The sequence below is a fragment of the Triturus cristatus genome, chromosome 4_2, assembly GCF_964204655.1.
Source record: "Triturus cristatus chromosome 4_2, aTriCri1.1, whole genome shotgun sequence".
Classification (NCBI taxonomy): Eukaryota; Metazoa; Chordata; class Amphibia; order Caudata; family Salamandridae; genus Triturus; species Triturus cristatus.
Window position 1 is genome coordinate 799588631 of NC_140586.1, and position 22427 is coordinate 799611057.

At 40.6% G+C, this 22427-nt stretch overlaps 1 protein-coding gene across 2 annotated transcripts in view; it reads right to left on the minus strand.

Annotated features, from left to right (window-relative positions):
* LOC146835074 (vitamin D3 hydroxylase-associated protein-like) overlaps window positions 1-22427 on the minus strand; it is a 305684-nt gene that overhangs the window by 81731 nt on the left and 201526 nt on the right. For both annotated transcript variants that reach the window (XM_085602740.1, XM_085602739.1), the window contains exon 10: window positions 15116-15215. In XM_085602740.1, coding sequence (XP_085458866.1) covers window positions 15116-15215 — 100 coding nt within the window. The remainder of the gene's footprint in view (window positions 1-15115; window positions 15216-22427) is intronic.

Below are 22427 nucleotides of genomic sequence, written 5' to 3' on the forward strand. Positions count from 1 at the left end.
ATCACTGATGATATCATCCATAGAAGCACTCACACACCCACTCACAACCCTATACAACCTCTCATACACCCACTCACACACCCATTCACAGACCCATACAAGTACTCACACAACCACTCATCCATAGTCACTCACACAACCACTCACTCACCCATACAGCTACTCACACACCCACGTATTCACTTATACAGCCACTCACTCACACACCCACTCACTCACCCATACAGACTCTTAACACAGCCCCTCACTCACCCATACATGAAATAAACAGTGGTTCTGCCACAACACACTTTGCAAAGCTGAATGATTTCTACGTTCATTATCCCTTTCTACGTTAGGATATCAGCCAATGTTACACATATCTGTCTAAACACATACTCCAAATAAATAGCATAAACTAATTATGTTATTCTGTAATTTATTTAAAGCGAAAAAGTTTTTGTATCATCTTACAAAAGTGGGTGGGCACAACGTGCTCTTCAACCATCTCTGGCATCACGCGCTCAGTGTCATTATTTAATAAAGTAGAGGAAGGGTTAGAAACACACACGAGCCCATGTAATGTTTGTTCCCGTGGGCTCTTCAGTCAGTTTGCAGGCAGCATAACTGTGGGTGCCTCTTCTCCTTGGGACTCGTGTGTGTTTCTAATACAATTTAAATATGGAACAGAAAAGCCCTTAATTTATCACAGACATTGCCTCAGCCCTTCAGAGAAAACTCACTTATCTTCAGACTTTATCGTACAAGGTGACGGACTCATTAAAACAGAGGGAAGTGGAACAACCCTTCCTCTACTTTATTAAATGATGACACTGAGTGCATGACGCCAGAGATGGTTGAAGAGCACGTTGTGCCCACCCACTTTTGATTGTCATCAACCTAGGAGCTACTTAGGAGCCCCACTTGGAATCCAATCAAGTGTCCACGTATTGGATCCCTTTTGAACTATATCGATAAGGCTACACACTGTCTACCTTGTTTTGTCCTGATGATGACCTGCATTTGATGCTTAAATGTAGCACAGATACACAGGGGTCTAAAGTCGACGCAAAATCAGAAGCACTACATTCCATTTTGACTAGTGAATTGTTTAGGAATATTTTTAGGTGATTTTGAGAATAACTACATGTTTTTACTCTGTGCCCTATTGTTAATGTCGTTTATCTATGTACTCAATGGGTTTGTTGTGTCTTGTGATTTATGAAAACTATACACTTTATATCACTCTGTCTCACTCTTTACACCAGATCATAATGTGTGTATGACTTGTTTATTTTTCTTTTGTAAGATGATACAAAAACCTTTTTGCTTTAAATAAATTACAGAATAACATAATTAGTTTATGCTATATACTTGGAGTATGTGTTTAGACAGATATGTGTAACATTGGCTGACATCCTAACGTAGAAAGGGATACTAAACGTAGAAATCATTTAGCTTTGAAAAGTGTGTTGTGGCAGAACCACTGTTCGTTTCATGTAATTGTCCCCAGGTTCTGCACTCTACTGGGTATACCTATTGATTTATACTCACTCACCCATACAAGCACTCACACACTTACTCACACACCCACACAAACACATACCTATTCATACATCCATACAATCCTTCACATTTGCTCACACACCCATACATTTATTCACACAAACACTTACTCTACAATACAACCACTCACTTAACCAAACACCCACTCAAACATCCACTCAGTCACAAATACAGCCACTTTCACATCCAGTCACTCACTCAAACAACCAGTTACACAGCCACTCATTCACCCCTACAGCCTCTGACACACCCACTCACTCACCAATACAGTCACTCACAAAGCTACTCACTCACCCACAAAGCTACTCACACACCTACTTATACACCCATACAGCCACTCACATACCTATACAGGCACTCAGACACCCACTCACACATGGATACACACAGTCACACAACCAGTTAGAAATAGTATAATTCTGTAGTACAGAAGGTATACTATTTTAACTTTTATCGTAACTTGGTATATATGTTTAATACTAAGAAACATTTAGAAAATACTCACACCTACTGGATGATGTCATCAGTGATGTCATTTGAGATGTCATCAGTGATGTCACTGACCTTGTCATGGGTGATAGAATATGTGAGGTCATAAGCAGTGCATTGCAGGGGTGTCCATCAAGTGGGGGCCGAGAAAAAAGAGAGCTCCCAAAACAGAACATCCCAAGCACTGTTATATTCCACAAAGGTACCCTATATAGGTGCAGGTATCACTGCAACCTTTCACCTATGTCCTTCCTTACATTACTTACATAACGGTTCATAGGGACTGACCTTTTAACCTAGATATGACACTGCATTCAGAACACAGGTTTTTCCCTCGTTTGAACTCATACATTATGCATGAGGCTTCTTGGAAGCACAGCAGGACTGACAGCAGGACGAACATCTCCTGTATAATATCTATGTATAAAGTTCATGCCCAACGTCATCCTTTATGCCGACACAGTAACACAGTATAGTATTACCCCTAGGGAGACCTGTGGGTATATCATCACATCTTCCTTTAGGAAGACAGGAGACCGTGACTTCTTGGCTGACCAGAGACGCTGAGGTTCCTGCATGCAGACACTCCAGCTCGCAGTGGTCTAACATCCCTCACGGGATGTCCAACTCGAGACCAGGATGGTGTCCCATATTCTCTCATTCTCAGGTAATGGGGTTGACTAGACCCTAGAGGGATTCTTGGCATAACACCTGCATAGATGCTAGGTACATTTAGGTACATCTATCTAGGGAGACATCCTAGGAGTGCACACTTTTTATCATGTATTTTATGTATATATTCATAACTACTGCAAAATGGTAGAACTGTACCACCCCTTTACTTTCGTAGTACTGCTAATCATATATCTCTGCTACTGTCTAATGGTTGTTACAGCACATCTATTCTACACTAGAATAACTACTGTTCAATAAATTCTTATTGAAATGCCCAGACTGTTTATTCTTTGTATCTCTGAGAAGAACTAAGTGAGCACGAGTGACTGAGCGAAAGGTAGTATATTGTTCCCACAATTCTGAGGGATCAGTGTTATCAGGTTCTGAGGTTGCCAGAAACTATTCTCTCCCCGATAAGAGTTGATTCTAGTGGCACTGTGAGCTAGCTAATACAAATAGGCTAACATATCCAGTGGGGGTGCCCAGAACCAGTCTGCCACCAGTCCCACAGTTTATTTTATCCAAACACGCAGATCCTGTATAGAGTATATAGGAACTACATGACAGCACTTTACATAGATGTATTTGGAAATCAATATTGTAAAAAACGGCGAACAAAATTCCACCAAATTTTGCAAGAAGCTAAATCTTGGTCCAGAAAGTGTGCTTTTTATGAATTGTTGTAAATCTGTTTAGCAGTTTTGGAGATATTAAGCTCCAAATATATTTGTATATCTGGCCGGTTGGGCTCAGGGGACTCTTGCAAGAGTCCATCAAACCCAATTTTTAAAAATAGAGCTTTCTGATTGGCCCAAAGGTCTTTGCTACCCTTGTGCTACTTTGCAAGGCTTTGATTGCCTGCCTGCAACATGAACAAACATGTAGCAAGCAGTCATTACAAAACTCGGGGACCAAGGGCCAGATGTACTAAGGTTCCTGTTTGTGTTTCTTAAATAGCGACTGTGTAGGAATCGCTGTTTAAGAAATCCAAAAGTCCATATGCCCACCCTCCACTAATATTAATGTATTTGGTGGCGGTGGATGGAAACCCTGTGGCCTCCGCAGGCTCAGGGAGGGAGGCCACATGTCCCCTCCCTTGTATTTGAAGTATGGGGCTCCCTTTGGCCCATTTGGGCTCGGTTAGGGGGCCCTCACATCCCCCTCTACTAATAATAATGTATTGGGTCTCAGGGATCGGGTTCCTGGGGCCTCTTAAGGCTCAGGGAGTGGGGCTATGTGACCCTCAGCTATAATTAAAGTATTGCCCTGGGGATGGGTGCCCCGGGTCACATTTAGGCTCGGGAAGGGGGGCCTCTCCCCATATAATATACTTTTGGTCCATGGGGTATGGGATCCCCGGGGCCAATAGTGGCTTGTGGACGGTGGCCAGGCACACCCTCTCCTTTATTTAAAAAAAAAAGGCCTCAACATAAGGTGTTCCCAGGGCCACTGGAGGATCAAAGAGGGGGGCCACGTGCACCCCCTCCCTTTTTTTTTAAAACAAAAGTGTCCTGGGGATGGGGTCTCTGGGGCCAATAGTGGCTTGTGGAGAGGGGCCATTCAACCTTCTACCTCAACAGGAGGGTGGGTGCCTGCAGGGTGGGTGGACAATAGGCTGTGTGTGGTGGGGATCGCTTTACATATGGTATTGAACTATTACTTTATGTAAAAAGAAAAGCTAGAAATTCACTGAAGAAAACAAAGGTTAAACTGGCATCATAGTTAGATGAAAACTTCAGTGCCAATGTAAAGTTTTAAGCAAACAAATACTGAAATCCACTATCTATTGTTATCTCTAGTAACCATAACTCATACCCTATGGTAAGTATAACTCTCTCCATCGCATTGTACTGCTAATTTCCCTGCATATTACATCACTTATGACATGTTCTATGAGATAATTGATAACATGATGACAAGACTGTGCATGGTGGGGGTGCGAGTTATAGTTACCTTAAGGCAGAGGTCTTCAAACTTTTGGATGCCGAGACCCCACTGTCAACATTTTGAGGCGTAAGGACCCCCTCCTGACAAAAAGTTCTAAACCTGTTGACTAAATTGTGTGGGATGAAAATGTCAATGAGGTTATGTGATGCCGTGTATTTTGGGATAGCATTGCTTCATTATTTTGAAATTCTTTACACACAGTAACACCGAGGAAAGTATTCACCCAATCAGTACCCATTTATAGCCAAAATACAGCAATTATCATCAGAAATATTTCAGGTCAACCTTTGTGAAGGGCCTTCCACTCTGCAGCAATATGTGTTGCCACATTAGAAGCTCACCTGGCCCTGACCGGGAGAAGCAGGGGTCCCTTAAAACCCTGGCGGTTTTGTGCAGAGTTAAACAGTTTACCCATGCAGCTTTCATCTCACCTCCTCCCTTCCATCCCTCTCTCCTCACCCCGGATCCCTCTCTCACTTTGCTGGCCATTTCTTTCACCCCTTTTTACTACTTCTGAATTCTCCCCATTCAACTTCTCACTTCACCTTTAATCACCTCTTGCCATTCTGTCTTTTCACTGCCCACATCTCTAACAGTCTCTCACATTTATCTCATGGCCTCTCTGGCCCTGTCACCTCCTGTGCCCCTTAGCACTTCTCATTCACCTCGTCTCTCCATTCAAATATTTGTCTATTTGTATCTTACACCTCTCCAGTCCCCCCATTCCTCTTTCACATCTCCCCTTTGTTCTAACAGAAGCCCTCACATTTGGATCACACTCACTTCTTGTGTGTCCACACTTCTCTTCGGCAATTCACATTTCTCCTCATCCCTGACCTCTTCAATCAAATTCTCTCACTCCCTAGCTGACCTCTCTCATCCTCTCATCTCTCCTCATCAAGCATACGGGTTGGACCTGTATGCTCCTCTCGGCATCTGCCACTGTCCTTATTGTTCCCTAATTCAAGAAGGCATGAGTTGTCTGTCTCGCTGTTTTGATGCAGGCCGTGCAGTTATGTAACGTGCACCCTCCTTTGCTTCTCTCCACCAAGATTCTATTATCCTTTAGGAAGATATAAAAACCTTTCTCTATGCTCTGTAGGTTACCCCATTTGGCTGGTTCTCCTTCTGTGTGTTTCTCATTTGCCTTCAGGCAGTAGATGGTTATTAGCCCCAGGACATCTTTTGGTAACAGTAGTGCATTACAGATGTAAATAATAATAGGCAGAAGCAGGGGAGCCACTAGACCAGAACTTCAGGGGGGGGGCTAACACTCCCAGTCAGGGCTGGTCCTAACACTTGTCGCACCCGATGCAACAGTCTTTTTTGATGCCCCACCCCTGTTTCCTCCTTCTCCATGAATTCCTTCACTGCCACTCACCAACAATGCACCACATCTCTCTATAGCACCTTTCTGACAAACATTTCATTTTTTATAGCACTACTCATAGTTTACTCACACTCATTTCTGTGATCTGCATGGTACATATTCTTTGTAGCAGGCACATTAACCCTTTGCACTGTGTGGGTGACAGGAGTGCCCATGTGAGTGCACGGTGAGCGATGTAACAGTGTGAGAGTAGGGCAAGAGGAGTGACTGCAGGGTGAGTGAGGTGGCGTATGAATTTGGGTGCGGATGTAAGTTCAGAATGGGATGAATGAATGTATGATTACTGATGGGCTTGTTTGAGTGAGTTGCATATTGAGTAGTGAGAGGGACAGGTGAGTGAAGTGTCAAATGAGTGCAGGATGTGTAGTGTACTTGTGTGACTGCAGGGGGAGGTATAGGGTGAGCAGCACAAGTGCATTGTGAGTGCAGAGTGATCACTGTGAGTGCAAGGTGAGCGGGTGAATGGTGTGAGTGCAGGGTGAGCGTGAAAGTGAAGGGCGAGAATGAGGAATGAGTTGTCTGAATGTAGGGTGCATTCCCAGACCCATGAAGTAACTCAGCATGTTATTGACGGTGGCGTAGAGTTTAAGATCTAAGTTAAACTATTGCTGCATTAATCGGGGCTCGATGCTTAAGGAAATAAATAATGTGCTGATCCTGCAACAAACTTCCAGCCCTATGGTTAGGGTTGCCAGAAGAATATTTTGATGGCCCAGTCGGTACAAAAAAAAGCAGTCACCTAAAGCTGTATTTTCAGTATTTATCTGTGCATACTTCGAACAGCAAATATAAATAGAAAGCACTTTTAATTGTGTTCTAGGGCTGCCTCAATGATCCATGACTGATAATTAAAGAGAACAAAGACAGAAAAGTCATATAACGAATGCATACATACTTTTTTATTTCTAAGTCTATTTAGTGCCAAGAGGAGATCTTTGCAGGCTCTTTAAACAAAACACAGCAGCCATTTTTATTTTGGCAAACCTACTTTATATTCCTTTCCATGAAATGCATTCTCACACTACAGCAATAAATGTAAAAGACAAATGTAAGGAATAGGCTGAGTGGGGACTCTGGGGGTACTGGAACCAGGGATAAAACCTAAGCCTCTGTAACCAGTTTGCAAAGGCATGTAAAAATGCAAATGGTCTTTAAAGACCTGTGAAAAACAAGGGAGTGCTGGAGATAAGACTCCAGACACCGCCCAGCTGAGCCCCCATCAGCTCGAGTTTCACTGCAGCAGCCCGGACTGAGACACAGGACGGGGGAAGACGCGGGGGGCTGAAACCCTTGGGCCTGTGCAGAAGTGTGACTGGGAAGGCGCGACCCCCTTTGCATCACTCCACGGCCCCCCTGGGGGTCGCGCCCCACAGTTTGAAGACCCCTGCCTTAAGGGGCATGAGTTATAGTTAATAGATATTGCTATAACTGGTGACTGTTTTCTTTTTACTTTAAAATGTTAGATTGGCACTGAAATTTCTACCTAACCATAAATTCACGTTTGGTTCAGCCTTGTAGGGTGATGATATACCGGGTTATTCTGGCGCTCACTCGTTATGGGAGTGAGTATATTTATATCTATCTAAATAGTAGTGCTCCAAGGGAAGGGGAATCACCCAAACCCCTTGATTGAGACCACAGGTGATCTCTTCATAACAAAAATACACTGCCCAAGCACACGCTCAACTTAGTCATTGACACAATGTTTGTATTCATTCTTGGTCTTCAATTTTCTTCCTCTTTTGCCCAACCAGTCAACATGTCTTTCGGCGCATAAGATGTTCCCCGCAACTTAATCAGGGCTGTATTCCTGGAATGTCTCTTGTTTATATCTCCAAACCGGCTCTACTTCTGTCCCGGCAAACACTGCAAGGATATTTTCCCTTTGTATGCATCAATATTCTGTGTAACCCTTCAAATCTTTTTTATCAACTCGTAAAGCACCTCTTTTATGCGTGTCCTACATATTCAAACCGGTCTCAATTGTACCACAAATCCATATTTATGTGGCCCGAGTATCTGCCTTCTATGAAGAGGACGCCACTGATCGTCCCGTTTCATTCGTATCTCCCGCAGAGTACGCCTTCCAAATATTATGACATTACTACTCTTTATACGAGTATACGGCATACTGATGGTTTAAAAGCAACTGAATTTTATCTAAACAGAAGATCTTTGAGGTTTTTAAAACAAAACGAAATGATTTTAGAGATGATGCAATGGTGTTTAACCAAAAACATGTTCTTGTTTGGAGAAGAAATGTTCCAACAGGAACAAGGGAGGGCGATGGGCACCTGCTTCGCCCCCAGCTATGCCAGCTTACATCTCGGCTGGTGGGAGGAGCAGGTGCTCAGGGGCCCACCTTTGGAACACTGGAATGACAATATACTTTTGTGGGTGCGATTTATCGACGATGTTTTCGTGCTGTGGGAGGGCACGGAAGCATCAATCGAATTGTTTATTAATGAGATAAACTGTAATACACTTAATTTGAGATTCACTGGACAATACAGTAACTCCTGTATAGACTTCTTGGATGTAAGAGTAAAAGCTGCTAATGGCAAACTTGAAACTACTGTTTTTAGGAAGCCCACCTCAGGGAACACGATTTTACATGCTGGGAGTGCTCATCCTGCCCCCTTAATCAGAAGTATTCCCTTTGGTGAATTTTATAGAGCTAGAAGAACATGTAGTAACCTTGAAGAATACGTAAAAGTTGAAAAGGAAATGAGTCAAATATTCCTACAAAGAGGCTACCCACAGGGCATGATAGAGGGGGCAGCCTTAAAAGCAAGGAAACTAGATAGAAAAAAAGTTTTATTTGAACCCTCAAAATCAGAACAGAAGAAGAAGAGGAATTCCACACAAGGACAAGGTGATTGTAGGTTTATTACCACATTCAATAAGAATCACAAAGAAGTCAGAATTATTTTAAATAAACACTGGCATTTGGTGAAAAATGAATCAATACTAGGTCCAAAAATGAAAAAACGTCCTGAGATTAGTTTTCGTAAATCCAAATCATTAAAGGATCGTATTGTGAGCAGTGAATTCATTGAAAGTAAAAAATTGGGACCACCCACATGGTTGACACGCAAAATGGGTTTTAGGAAGTGTTTTAAATGTAAGGCGTGCCAGCATGGAGTGAATCGGACGCATTTTAAAACATCTTTTTTTTTATATTAGAGGCTTTCTAACGTGTAGATCCAGTTTTGTGGTTTATGCCTTACAATGCCCCTGCCAAAAGATGTACATAGGGAGCACCACTTTACCAGTATTCCAACGAGTATTGCAACATAGAAGAGCGATTGTAAACAAAGATAGGACGTATCCAATCGCAAGACACTTTGAAACATTCCATCAGAGTGATCCAATAGGTCTACAATACAGTTGTATTGCAGAGATCCCTAATAAAAAACGAGGTGGGGATCGAGAAAAAGAACTCCGTAAATTAGAAACATATTATATTTTGGAGTTCGATTGTAAGGAACCACAGGGCTTGAATGTGGATGAAGATCTACACACTTGTCTATATTAAGGAATGTGTCAGTTGCTAAAGAAAATTTGAAAAGTCAAAGTAACTTGAAAGAAAAAAAATTCTGTGAAGAGATTTAAAAAGAGGAAATCCCACTTTAACTAACATTGAAGTAAAAAATGCCGGATATTCATTGAACTATTTGTTTTAAGAGGGAGCTACATAAATTTTATGGTAGTCAGGTAGGAATTGTATATACCTCAAAAAAAACTTTTAATCTATTTCTAATGTTAAACAGTACTGTATGATTAAATTAATATCAATGTAGAAATTGTTTACACTGATCTATTTGAAGCACTAGCACTTTTGAATAAGGAGTATATGTTTACATTTAATAAGCACTAGCACTTTGTAAACAGAGATGTGCACTAGCACTTTATTGAAATTAAGTGTAAATGTTTACATCTAAAAAAGCACAAGCACTTTACGAGATAATTAATAGCACTTGCTATTTATCTTATAAATAGGCGGAAAGATTAAATGTGTTAAGATTTGTTTTTTGTATATACAAATTTATATGTGATTATTAAGCAATTGCATTTATAAATAATTTAAAGCGATATATGCCAATGAAAACATTGTGTTGGAACAGCTGTTCATAATGCTAATGTAGTAAATGTGTAAAAAGGCATGGAAATGAAAAGACATTCCAAAATGGTGGCAGCTTTTTACCTACCTTTTCACCAGGTCAATGGAAAGATTTTGGTAGTCCCTCATTTATGTTGTGCATGTCACATGTTTGTTAAAAAAGAGAAACAAATGGTTTTTCACTATCGTGAACAAGGTGGCGAGAGGCCATCGAAACGCGTTGATGTGAACTCATCAATAAAGAAAAGCCGAATGAAATAATTCCCTGGGAGTGCAGTGTGGTTGTTGTTGAAGCTGACTTTAACCTTATGCTGAATATATATATATATATATATATATATATATATATATATATATATATATAAAAAAAATATGTATACCATCATCAAATCTGTTGTGTTGAAAACGTGCAATCTCAGGTTGCAATCATAGTGCAATTAATTTATTAAAGAGGAGCCAAACTCCCTACATGTTTCGGCCATACGGCTGTCCTCAAGGGTAGAGAGTAAATAACAGACTTCATACTAACCAAGTACAATAAGAAACAAAAGTGACTGTCAACAAAACCTCACACCACATTATACTGCGGGGCAGATGGTGTTATATGTAAACGTTCGACAGTCTGTTCACCCTCGAGGATTATTTCAGTGACTGAGTCAGATTATGCTTCATCTCTGATACACTTAAGGTCCACCCACCTGTAAATCAGGGAGCAGGCAGACGACTTGGCATAGAGTGTACTCCATTGCTGTAGTGATGGAATACCCTCTACGCTAAACTCTGAATCAGACCCTTAAGAACTGCTTTTATTTTGGTGTAGAACAAACTGTCTCTGTTGTAGTAATTGCTGAGCTATAGCTTTCTTGAACTGAAGAAATGATAAATGGATCCGAAAGTGAAGTTTGCTCCTTTATTCTTTAGGTTCAGGGATACTCCATTGTGGCATCCCAGACCAACGCTTACATTGAACTTAAGGGAGTTATCTCAATGTGGTGCAATTGTTTGGTAACAAGATATGGAGGGCTATATAGGTCAGGACATTGTTAATATATGAAGTTGAATGTAAGAAAAGCTCATATATCATGATGTAATGATTGCATTCTCAAATGTTAATAAAGACATTTAAAAAAAAATACTTAAATTGTACTTGCTGAACATCCTGAATCATTAGCTGCATAAATGTTTGGACAGTGCCCATAATCAAAGGTATTTCAGTTGCCAGTGCTGGAATTACTGATATGTTAACCTCAGTCGATATTGTTTGCCACAGAGTATTGGCATTGTGACTATTGAAGCGTTTCACAGTTAAAGTTGAACACATTATGATGTGGCTAATCAATTTAGGAATTGTTTTTGCCCTATATCCACCCTAACATGCAATCTACTCAGGATCATTTATAGTTTTTTATTAAATACCTGGTAAAATAACAATACATGCATTCTGTAATAAAATCCGTTAAAAACTTAACCTATATATATTCTTAAAATGTAAAATCGGACATATTACAAGATAGAGTGTGGCTTTATACAAGTATACATATAATACACATGATTACACATAATTAGTAGGCAGTTCATTAATACATACTATAAATAAATACAGCCCTTCCAACTTATTGCCCCTCCAACCCTTGATGGGGCCCATATTTTCAACCCCAACTCCCTCATCTTCCTGCTTCTCCGGTTATATAAAGCAGATTCAATATTATGTATCCCCAGAAGTCTGGACAGCCACATCTGAAACGTAGGAGCCAGGGCGTCTTTCCAACCTGCCGCTAGCAATATACGCAGGACAGCCACACATAAAAAGGCAAAGGCTTCCTCCTCCATCTTAAGACCCAAGTTGCTATCAATTCCTGTTATCATTAGGGTAGGGGATAGGCTGATCTTTCTACCTAGCAGCCCCTCCCCAAACTTTTCAATTTCCCCCCGAATTAAGCTTAATTTTTCACATTGATGGAACATATGCACCAGATTAGCAGGCCCTTCCAGACACCTTGGGCATTTATCATCATCCCTCTTATTCCACTCATATAATTTGGCAGGTGTATAATAGAGGTTGAATAAAGTTTTATAGTGTTGTGTTTTTAGGTTTGTGGAGCGAAACAGTTTCCCTGCCATTTGCAGTGCTTTGTCCACATCCACATCCGGGTCATCTAGTTTCAACATCCAAAAGGCTTCAACTTTTTCTATATCATCTTGTAAACTTGATAATAAGGTACTATAAACCATTTTAATTTTTTTTCCACCACCTAGTAAATAATCAATCAGATTAATTCTACCCCCTGGAGAAATCCGGGGTATAATACCCATAAGAGTGTTATGTATTTGTATATATTTAAAGCTTTGATTTGATTGGAGGCCAAATTTCTGCTGAATAGTGCCAAAGCCCATCAGTTGATCTCCCTCCCAGATGTCCCCTATTATTGTAACTCCTTGCTGCTCTCACACTCTCCCCATCCTATCCCGACTAAATTGAGGGAATATACTTGAATTCCATAGGGGTGTGTAAAAGTTTATTTTAGGGACTACAATTGTTCTTTGCATCACCTTCCAGACCTCCCTGGCACTATCCATTAATTCGTATCGCATTTTTTTAAAATACCTCCTATCTGTTTTCCGCAGCAAAAGCCCTATTGCTTACCTACCCAACATCAATTCAAAAATGAATGGAAGGACCTGGTTGCCATATGAGGTATCTGTCTGGTTTTTAGCAGAATCAAATAGTATTGCCATTTGGGAATAGCCAACCCGCCCTTCGCCTGTGGCAGGGACAGATATTTCATGGACCGTCCTATTTTACCATACTGCCATATAAAAGTCATACATATTGCCTCTATTGATTTCATTAAACCCTCATCAATCAAGTAAGGGATGGAGCGAAAGCGATATAAGATTTTGGGGAGCATGGTCATCTTCAGTACGTTGGCTCTCCCTATTATGGTCAAATGTAAAGCATCTATTCTTTTTAAGTCCGCCACGATTGTTGTTAAAAGCGGGGCGTAATTGTCTTTTATGATTGATTCTGGTACGGGTCTCACCCTAACCCCCAGATAGACTGCTGATTCAGTACACCTTATATCATTCATTATAATATTACTGGTGCAGACTATTTGGGTCTTGCTTTCATTCAACATATAGCCAGAGCACCATCCAAATTCGCTCGCGATCTCCTTAATATCTCTCATAGCCCTATCTGGTTCAGGGGTGATTATGACCAGATCGTCAGCATAGGCCAGAAGCTTGGTCTCGAACCCATTACTGACTATTGGTCTAATATCATCGCATCCTAGCAGTCTCTGAATAAGTGGGTCTATGTACAGAGCGAAAAGAATTGGTGAACAGGGGCAGCCCTGTCGCGTCCCCCTAGAGATAAAAATTATTTCCGAGCTGCCTCCCATTAGTTGGATTCTGCCCTTCGGTTCTAAATACATGGCCTTAATAGCTCTCATTATTTTGGGTCCAAAGCCCCTCCGTTCCAATATCCCCCATAAATACTTCCATGTGACACGATCAAAGGTCTTTTCTGCATCTAGAAGGATCATGGCCATCCGTCCCCCAGTGGCAGCCTGCACCTCAAAAAGTGTGATAACCCGCCTAATATGCTCTGTAGTCCCTCAAGCTGGGATAAACCCATGCTGCCACGGGCAGACAAGACCGCCTATGATCCTTCCCAGCCCTTTAGCCAAAACCTTTGCGTAGATCTTGGTGACCGTATTGATGAGGGATATTGGACGATAGGATGCAGGGTTCTCTATAGGTTTCCCTTTTTTATGAAAAACTATGATATTAGTTTCCTTCCAAGATTATGGAATCACCCCTGAGCTCATTATGCCGTTAAATAGATCCAGCAATATAGGAAGAGTCTCATTCTGAATACATTTATATACTCTCTGTTGACTTTGGTAATAATACTGCTTACGCAGGCCGCAAGCCTAAGGTATATCGAGCATTGAAAGCACTAAGTGAATCACATGGGTTGACAGATGTCTGGGGAAATAAAGAGCCTAATAAACCAGGGTTCACGTATTTTTCCTATCCGTTTAATAAGTATACTAAATTGGACTATTTTATGATCTCCAGGACAGAAATTGAGAAAGTTACAATTGAGAAGCTCCCAAAAAGTTTGTCGGACCACAGCCCATTAGTTCTGGAGTTAGCTATAGATACCTTAAATAGGAGACGATCAAACTGGACATTTGAGAGGAAGCTATTAGTTAATCCTAAATTCGTGGAACATAGAAGGAAGTGGACTCAAGACTATTTTAATATGAACCGGTATAGCGCATACCAAAACATTGTTTTGGATGCATTTAAGGCAGCTCTTAGAGGGGAGACGATTAGCTTCTCAGCCAGGGGAAAGAAAGAAGCTCTGGAAGAAAATAAGAGATTAGTGGGTCAGCTAGCAGATGCAGAGGAACAACATATGATATATATCAGTCAGGGGGAAGAGGTCTCCGGTATCCAGCAGAAGATTATCTCTATTAAAGCAGAGATACACAAATGGATAGCCCAGAAATCGGCTGATGAATATCAAATGAGACAGGAGAGCAGGCAGGCAAACTGTTAGCCCTCCAGATTAGACAGGAAAGCACCAAGAATATAATAACGAACATACGAGAGGGGGATAGGACTTATACAGAGCCAGAAGATATATTAAAGGATTTTAAACGTTTCTACCAACATTTATATAAGGAAGAGATTGGGGCAGAAGCAGGTAGCCGGGAGTTTCTAGATTTAGGCCCACATTTGGGCAGCCAGGATATAGAAGAATTGGAGAAAGATTTTGAAAGGGGGGAGGTTGTCGAAGCTCTGCAGGATCTGCTTATGGGGAAGGCTGCAGGGCCCGATAGCATTCCGTTAGAAGTATTTGAAGTCAATTTAAAGTTACTTACTAGCCAAAAATCTGACCTCATGTTTACATTCAAACAAATCTAATAGCTTACCAATGGTCTTAGGATGAAAGACAAGATCTTCTTTGTCCACCTTGGAAGCCTGTACACAGAGATCTGTGATTTCAAGTTTGTATCAATAATGTCTCCTTCACTGCAAGAAACAGTAGGAATGGAAAACCATTATAAAGATGCATTGTCTGACAGGCTTGACAGCCATACACTCATCACTAAACCTGAAATCTGTCAAGTTATTAGTGAATTGATTCATCGTCATGATCAAAGTACGCTATTCGTGAACCAACAAAGCATGCATACAAGAATAAAAGACCAATACATTGCATTTAAAAATAATCAAATTGATAAAATGTAAAAGAGACAAATCACACTCATGCATATAGAGCAGATCAATGAATCCAGTGTGTTAGATTGCAAATCAGTCTCGCCAATAAGCAGTCATTCAATGCAATGTTATCTATGTGCAATTAAATGCCAGAAAGTACTGGATTGACATGTAAAAAATAGGTGGTACAATACAAATCATATCTTATCTAGATTGCTAATGAGCAAGGTAGTCTAAATACAGAAGACAATCAGTGCAACACCAGAGAGTGCAAAATATGCATAGTGAACAATATCAATAGAACAACGAGATCCTAACCATAGGCAGTACACAGGTAGCAAAACTAAAAGCAATTTAACTATTCAGAGAGCTGAGTGAGATATACATTTTGTATGCTTGTACCATGCATTAGTCAAGTAGTGGCTCACAGCAAACACAATAGGAATAGAGCTACCGCTCGTCAGGGTCCCCAGAGTAGTGAGATAATGGGCCATCCCTATGTTCAAACACACTGGTTGAATCCACTTCTGATGGGAACCTAAGTATTCCGGGCAGAAAAACAAAACATGTTCCTCTGTCTCAGGAACCAAACTACAAGCAGGGCACTGGTAAGCACCCAGACCTTTCTTCCACCTGCTTGTGACAGATTGCAATGGTAGGGTACCTAGCCGAAAGCACACATACATACTCTTGGTCAGTTGCAGTGTAATGGTCTCCAAAAATGGTTCAAAGCATAGGGAAATCTTAAAATCGAGGAACAAATTATTCAAGTATCCTTTGGAGCCACTAACAACATATTGTGAATAGACGTAGGCCCGGTAGTTAGACTTTAGCCCTTCAATATCTGATTTACAAATAATTCTGGGGTTATTCCACAATTTTTGCAGACGTAGCTTTTGGAGCCAATTAAATACAAATTTAAGCCAGGGAATCTGCATGGCATTATTCAAGCTCATTATTTCTCCAAGGAAATCCCTGTAATCACTTACCTCCGCTGTGCACCTAAGGCATGCCCAGTAAACTAAGGGCTTTAGAGCTAGTGAACTGATTAGTGTCTAAGGTTTTTAGAGGAATTAACTACTATCATCACCAAACTTTTTCAGTTGTAATCCAATCATTTCCCTGTTGTGGCAAAAAATCATACGCAATGTATTCCTAACATTACATTTAACAGCTCCAAGTTACCAGAAGTTCTCTGTTGTGAGCCATTTAGCTCATAATGATGTGATTTAAAGGTCTCCCTACACATTTAAAACTTTATTGTGAGACCTGTTGACAACATACCTACTTCAATTCAAGAGCAAGAAATCTAGTAACTCATTTCAACACTGCCTCAGGCTCAACAGTCTAAAAGTATGGAAATACCGATTAAGCCCAGTGGTCCATAGACACTAAAATCTGCCTATAAACCGCATAATATTTTTCATTCATGTTTACTTCTAGGGCCTATTTCAAAATTGTCCTGAGTGCTCCAAACGTTTTGTTTCCCAAACTGCATATGTCTGGACTCTATACCCATCTGACAATTTCATTCAATAATTTCATTGGAAGTATTATGTGGTTTGAAAGCAGAGTAGTAATGTTGAATTTAAAATTTTAATTAATGCATTTAATTATTAATTCAGATAAAGTATGCCATGCCCAAAAAGATATATTATTTGGGGATTTTTTTTTACAAAAGATGTTGTACTTATACACCTTTGAATTATCTGCTGTGAAGATATGCCATGCTTGATTTTTCCACAGCATCAGGACTGTGAGTACTTCCCTGCGTTTAATATCGTTTTTAGTAATGCTTGTTCATTTAGTAATATACTTCATTGTTAGTAATGTATATCAGGTTGTGAGTTTAGGGTTGTTATCTTTATATCTTATTAGTAAATGTTTTCTGTAATATTTAATTTACTTTATAGGATATGTATCGTAATATTAGACAATTTCATAAAAATGTTTATAGTCATGCTTATTCATGTTTTATGTTTAAATGCAATAGTTAGGTGTTTATTATTTTGTATGTATTGTTATTAACTTGTGTTGTAAGGGCATCTATTTTTTAGTTAACATGTTTTAAAGTTGGATTTTCTAGCTGTGATGCAGAAATGTTTGTGTTTTCAGGTAACAGATTTATTTGTGTTTTTTAAACAATTGCTTTCTATCAATATTTTTCATGCTAATATTTTTGATGTTGATCCTGTTTTTTGTATTATAATATTTTCTGGTCAATATTGTGACATAAAATCATTAGGTGAAAGAGCTTGTATGACAAACAGAAAAGGCTGTATTAACAAGATAAAATACAGGTCTCCTCAGCAGGATGAATAAATCCAGGATGCAAGGTAGGGCTAAATTGTTTAGGTATATGTTAAAACTCTTCCTGAAGAAAAGAAGAATAAGGAGGAAGAAAGTTCCCCATACAGCAAACAGGGCAAGCCATAATTCACAAATACTAATAATGCGAGACCAGGAAAATACTGATAGACAGAATTCATGTACATATGGAACTTTGAAAGAATGAATGTGTTACACTAGAAGCCAGAGTTAAGGGCATTTTCATGCTCAGATACAGAGTTCACTAGATAATCACCTATGATACTAATAATGTGGTGGAGATTGGAGTGGATGAAAGGAACAATTTTTCAAAACAGCAGATGGGTGCAAAAGGCACTGTTCATACTACTGTTTACATGGGATTTCAACATGCCACCAGGGTTGTGACAGATTTCTTGCCGAGGACAGTTTGACCTAAAAGGTCTAAAACAATGGTAGGACTGGGAGGTAGAGCCCACCAGTATTTCTGTTCATGAGGCATTACATTTCACCCCATTCCATCATAACACTCTGTTTGTGTGTCTCAGACACTTGGACAGCTTAGCAAAAGGATCATGGAATTTACTAAGATGCAAATACATCTCACTCTAAATGGTATGTGAAAAGGATGTTGGACCCAGATCGTTGACCAACTTTAAAATTGACAAAACATGGATTTTGAACTGAGGGAGACATCATGAAGGTGAAGAAATTGCAATGGAGGAAGCAGGTAGCTTCAGACACTTAGGGCCTGATTCTGATGCAGTTAGGAACGCCTCCCAATGGCATTTGCTCCGTCCAAATCAGATCTGGAATGTGTCTTTCCAACCGACTCGGAAAGCTTTCCAATTGACCGAGTATGATGAGAGTTAGGCATTAGGAATATCCCAATCCAAACCTGATGGCATTTGGAATGACCAAGCTGTACGGGGCAGAATTGTATGTCTCTTTGTGCCGTGTTTCAATACGACCGAGTATGATTGTGGATTTGGACAGCCTTTTCGAATCGCGCCGTCCGACTCAAATCGGCAGTCGGAATAAGACTTTGGGGGCCCGTAGTGGGCTCCCTTGCACCTGGAGCCTTCCCAATCGGGCTCGTGGGGGTACCCATGGGTCTTCCCTTACCAGCCATGCACAGTGTGGCAGGCCCCATGGGGTGCCCGTCACAGGTTGCCCAATTTTCCCCAACAACCCCATTCTTCAATTCGGTCAAGACAAAGGCTCCCATTGAAGTCAAAGGGAGTCCAACCAAATCGTATCTGGAAGCATCAGGATGCATTGTACTCGGTCGGCTGGACTCTCCCGATCCGATTTGGTTGGAAACCATTCCCAAACCCATTCGGTTTGGAAGCTTTCCAAACCACATCAGAATCGGGCCCAAAGATTTTGAAATTGATACGTTCACTTTCAAGCAAGAAGTCTTTGATGTGAGATAAACAATTCTGAATGGCATAGTACAGTACGAGGTTGAACAATGCTCAGTGCAGGAGGACGGTTCCAACAGGAGGAACTTTTAACAGCACTGTGTGATTTTGTTTGAAAAACAAAACAAAATAATCATTGTCCCTGATGTACTTGGAGTTCTGTTCTATAATGTCACATAAATTGTTATTTCTTTAATACCAAGTACTACCAAGCAATGTGTGCATGTTGAGGGCAGAAGTAATACTATTGGAATAGCATTAGAAGCTCTTCTCTAAAAATGGCAGGCCATCAGTGTCATTCAGTTGGAGGTGCAAGGGCAGCTGACTCAGTGCAATGATATGTCTGAGCCAGATGAACCTGTGTCATACCAAATAAATTACCTCCGCCTCTAAATGAGATGTGTGAACAGAGAGGTAGATGGACAGCACATTCGCTCTTTTTTGGTAGGTGCTTCATTGCTGCTCACCTCCAACTAGAGATCATAGTGTTTTCAACCACTGCATCAGCTGAGGCCTATTGATCAGCCCTTCACCATCTTTACTCTGGCTAAAAAGGACAAACAGGCTTAATGTAAAGGTCTCATATCCATATATAGAGGCTAAGGTGAAAGCAATGTATATAATCAAGGTAATGGTAATGTAGTGATAATGGGCTGGAAGTAATTGTAGACCAAAGCACCCCAATCCTCTATTCCAGTACGATGCCAGATCTCTCAAAAGAAGTTCTGCCATTACACAACAATGTTACCTGCAACCCCCCTTTCCCCTGACTTTCCAAAGTGATGGTAGTTCAAAGAAATGGCAAAGAAATACTAGGGATGCCCTGTTTGCAGCTGCATGCATTGTGGGTCTATTAAAGGGAAGATTACATCAGGGTTAATGGGATTGCATTTCTCTTGGAATAGCATTTTCTTATCCACCTCTTACATATCTTTAACCATTCTTTACTTCTTTTGTTCTGAAAGTTATTCCACCTGCCTTTCTTGTTTTCATATTTTCCTCTTCCCTCTCTGTGTGTGCTTCATCATCCTGCTTGCAGCCGCCTGCTTACCATCCTTACCCTTTGCAATATCTCACTGTTGCAAGCCTAGGCAATGTCCATCTGATTTGGCTGATCTCAGCCACCACTGAGAGTTCACCCCAATCTCTTTCCTATGTTTGGAGGGATTTTTCCAAGACATTCCAAACCAAGGGAATTAGCCCAAACTATTAATTTTACCATCCTTCAAATGAGTTGCCCACTTTCCTTTATATAGATAGAGTGACACTACTGTTGTTAAGTGAAAATTACAAGTCATGTTTTTATATTGGAAGCAGAGATAGGTGCATGTGTCACATTATTCAACGTTGGAGAACTTCTCATCAAGCCATGCAGTCTGTTGCCACAAATCTGAAGTTCATTGGTTTGTGTATTCATATGAAAATAGTGGCAAAGAATGATGCTCATCTCTCTCAGTCAGGTCTAGCCATGGTGACAGCCCCCCTTACTTAACCAGCTTAATTGAGAGGACACTAGCAGCAAGCAACTAAGATATAGAAAGATATGGAGAGAGAGGGAGTAATTATTGAGAAGGAGTATCAGGGAGAATCAAGAAAGAGCTTAAGACTGAAAAAAGGGGGTTGTTATAGAAAGGGAGGAAGTGTTTATCAAATAAATGGATAGGTAGCTGGCCCTCAAACACTCCATTGTCTAGTTCTGCTTCCATTTTTTGGTATCTAGCACTATGGGGTAGAAAGCTTTTTTGCCATTATCACCACCAACGTTTGGACCGATGCTGGTTTTTACTGATTCTGCAAATGCCCTGCTAACCAGGCCCAGGTCCTGTGCTCTATCCTCTTAAGGAAAATGCTGATTGATATAATTTTAAGAGGTCAGGACAACCTACCTGTAATTCCCTAGTATATAGTAGGACATGTAGCTTTACAGACCCCAGTGGCCTTAATGCAGTTAAATGGTCACTGCTGTGGTGTCTGATGTAATTTTAAAGCCAAGCGTGCATTGCATGCTTGTTTAAAAAAAAAGAAAAAGCTGTCCAAATTCGATTTTGGAATTAAAAGCACTTCCAAAGTGCAAAACTACATTTTCATTACTTATAAGTCACTGCTAAGGTCTGCTCTCAATGCGCAAAGGGTAGAGTGAATAGTTATAAAAAGCAGACTTTGCATATTGCCTGGTAGGGAAAAACATCCAAAGTCGTTTTCCCTCAGCTAGTGCTGCTAGCCCCACAGGCTAACATGGGGAGGACATTATTACATTTAATATAGTCTAACTTAGGGATGGAGCTATCTAGAAATATTATTCAGAATATTAAAATAATAGTCACCTTAAATCCAACAACTTGTCAAGGTCGGATGTGATATAACTATAGCGGTAAAGTTTTAAAACTTACTGTCCTGAAGTTACCTAAAGCAGCTGTGAGAAGTTGGCCTGGCATATGCTGTCTCCTAGTTATAGGGACACCTTGTACCAGTCCAATTCGACTCTTATTGATGATAGGTTTAAGACAACCTTTAAAGAAAGCTATCCTAGTGGTAGCTGTGGAGAGCAGCCATCAGGCTAAGTCTTGAAGGAGTGTTAAGCTTATTGTTTTACCATAATAACCTCTTGAATAACCAAATGAAAGAGTAGCCCACACATGTATATATATAAAATATATGTATTTATTCTAAACAGAATCCCACAGTCTCTTTATGAAGCTGTGGCAAAGTTACAATATCAAACAAGCATTGATAGACACAATAAATAGCACTATTAACATTGGGCCCCAGGGGGGGACCAACCCATATACTAAAAAAGTGGTATAAGAACCACGACAATTCTACAGACAATGCCTAGGGCATTAAGGATCGCTGGCCCCGTAAGAATCCACCCCAGGTTATGAGGAAGGGGACCCACGGGAGGCGCGTGCAGTGGTAGTAGCTGCTATCGGGATCTCTATTACAGCCTATGGAGAATGTCGCGGTTGGAAATAAACAGTTTAAAAATACTTCTAGCAGGGGTACAAAGTTAAAACTTTAGATTTAAGCTTTTGAGGAGCCCACTACCTCGAGAGTTCCGAGGTACCACTGTTACCTGCCCCAGGGAAGCCGGGTGCATAGGTCGTTTCTGCTGTCGGGTCGCGGGCTGATTTTCAATGGGAAAATAGTCAAAAGTTCTGCTAGCCAAAAGCGTCGATGATTCCGTGAAGATCAAAGATGTGAAGATTGTACAGAAGAACATGAAAGCAGAGGGGACAGAGTCTGGGTCACGGCAAAGTGACAAGGAGGCTCAAAGCAAAGAGCCCTTCGATGT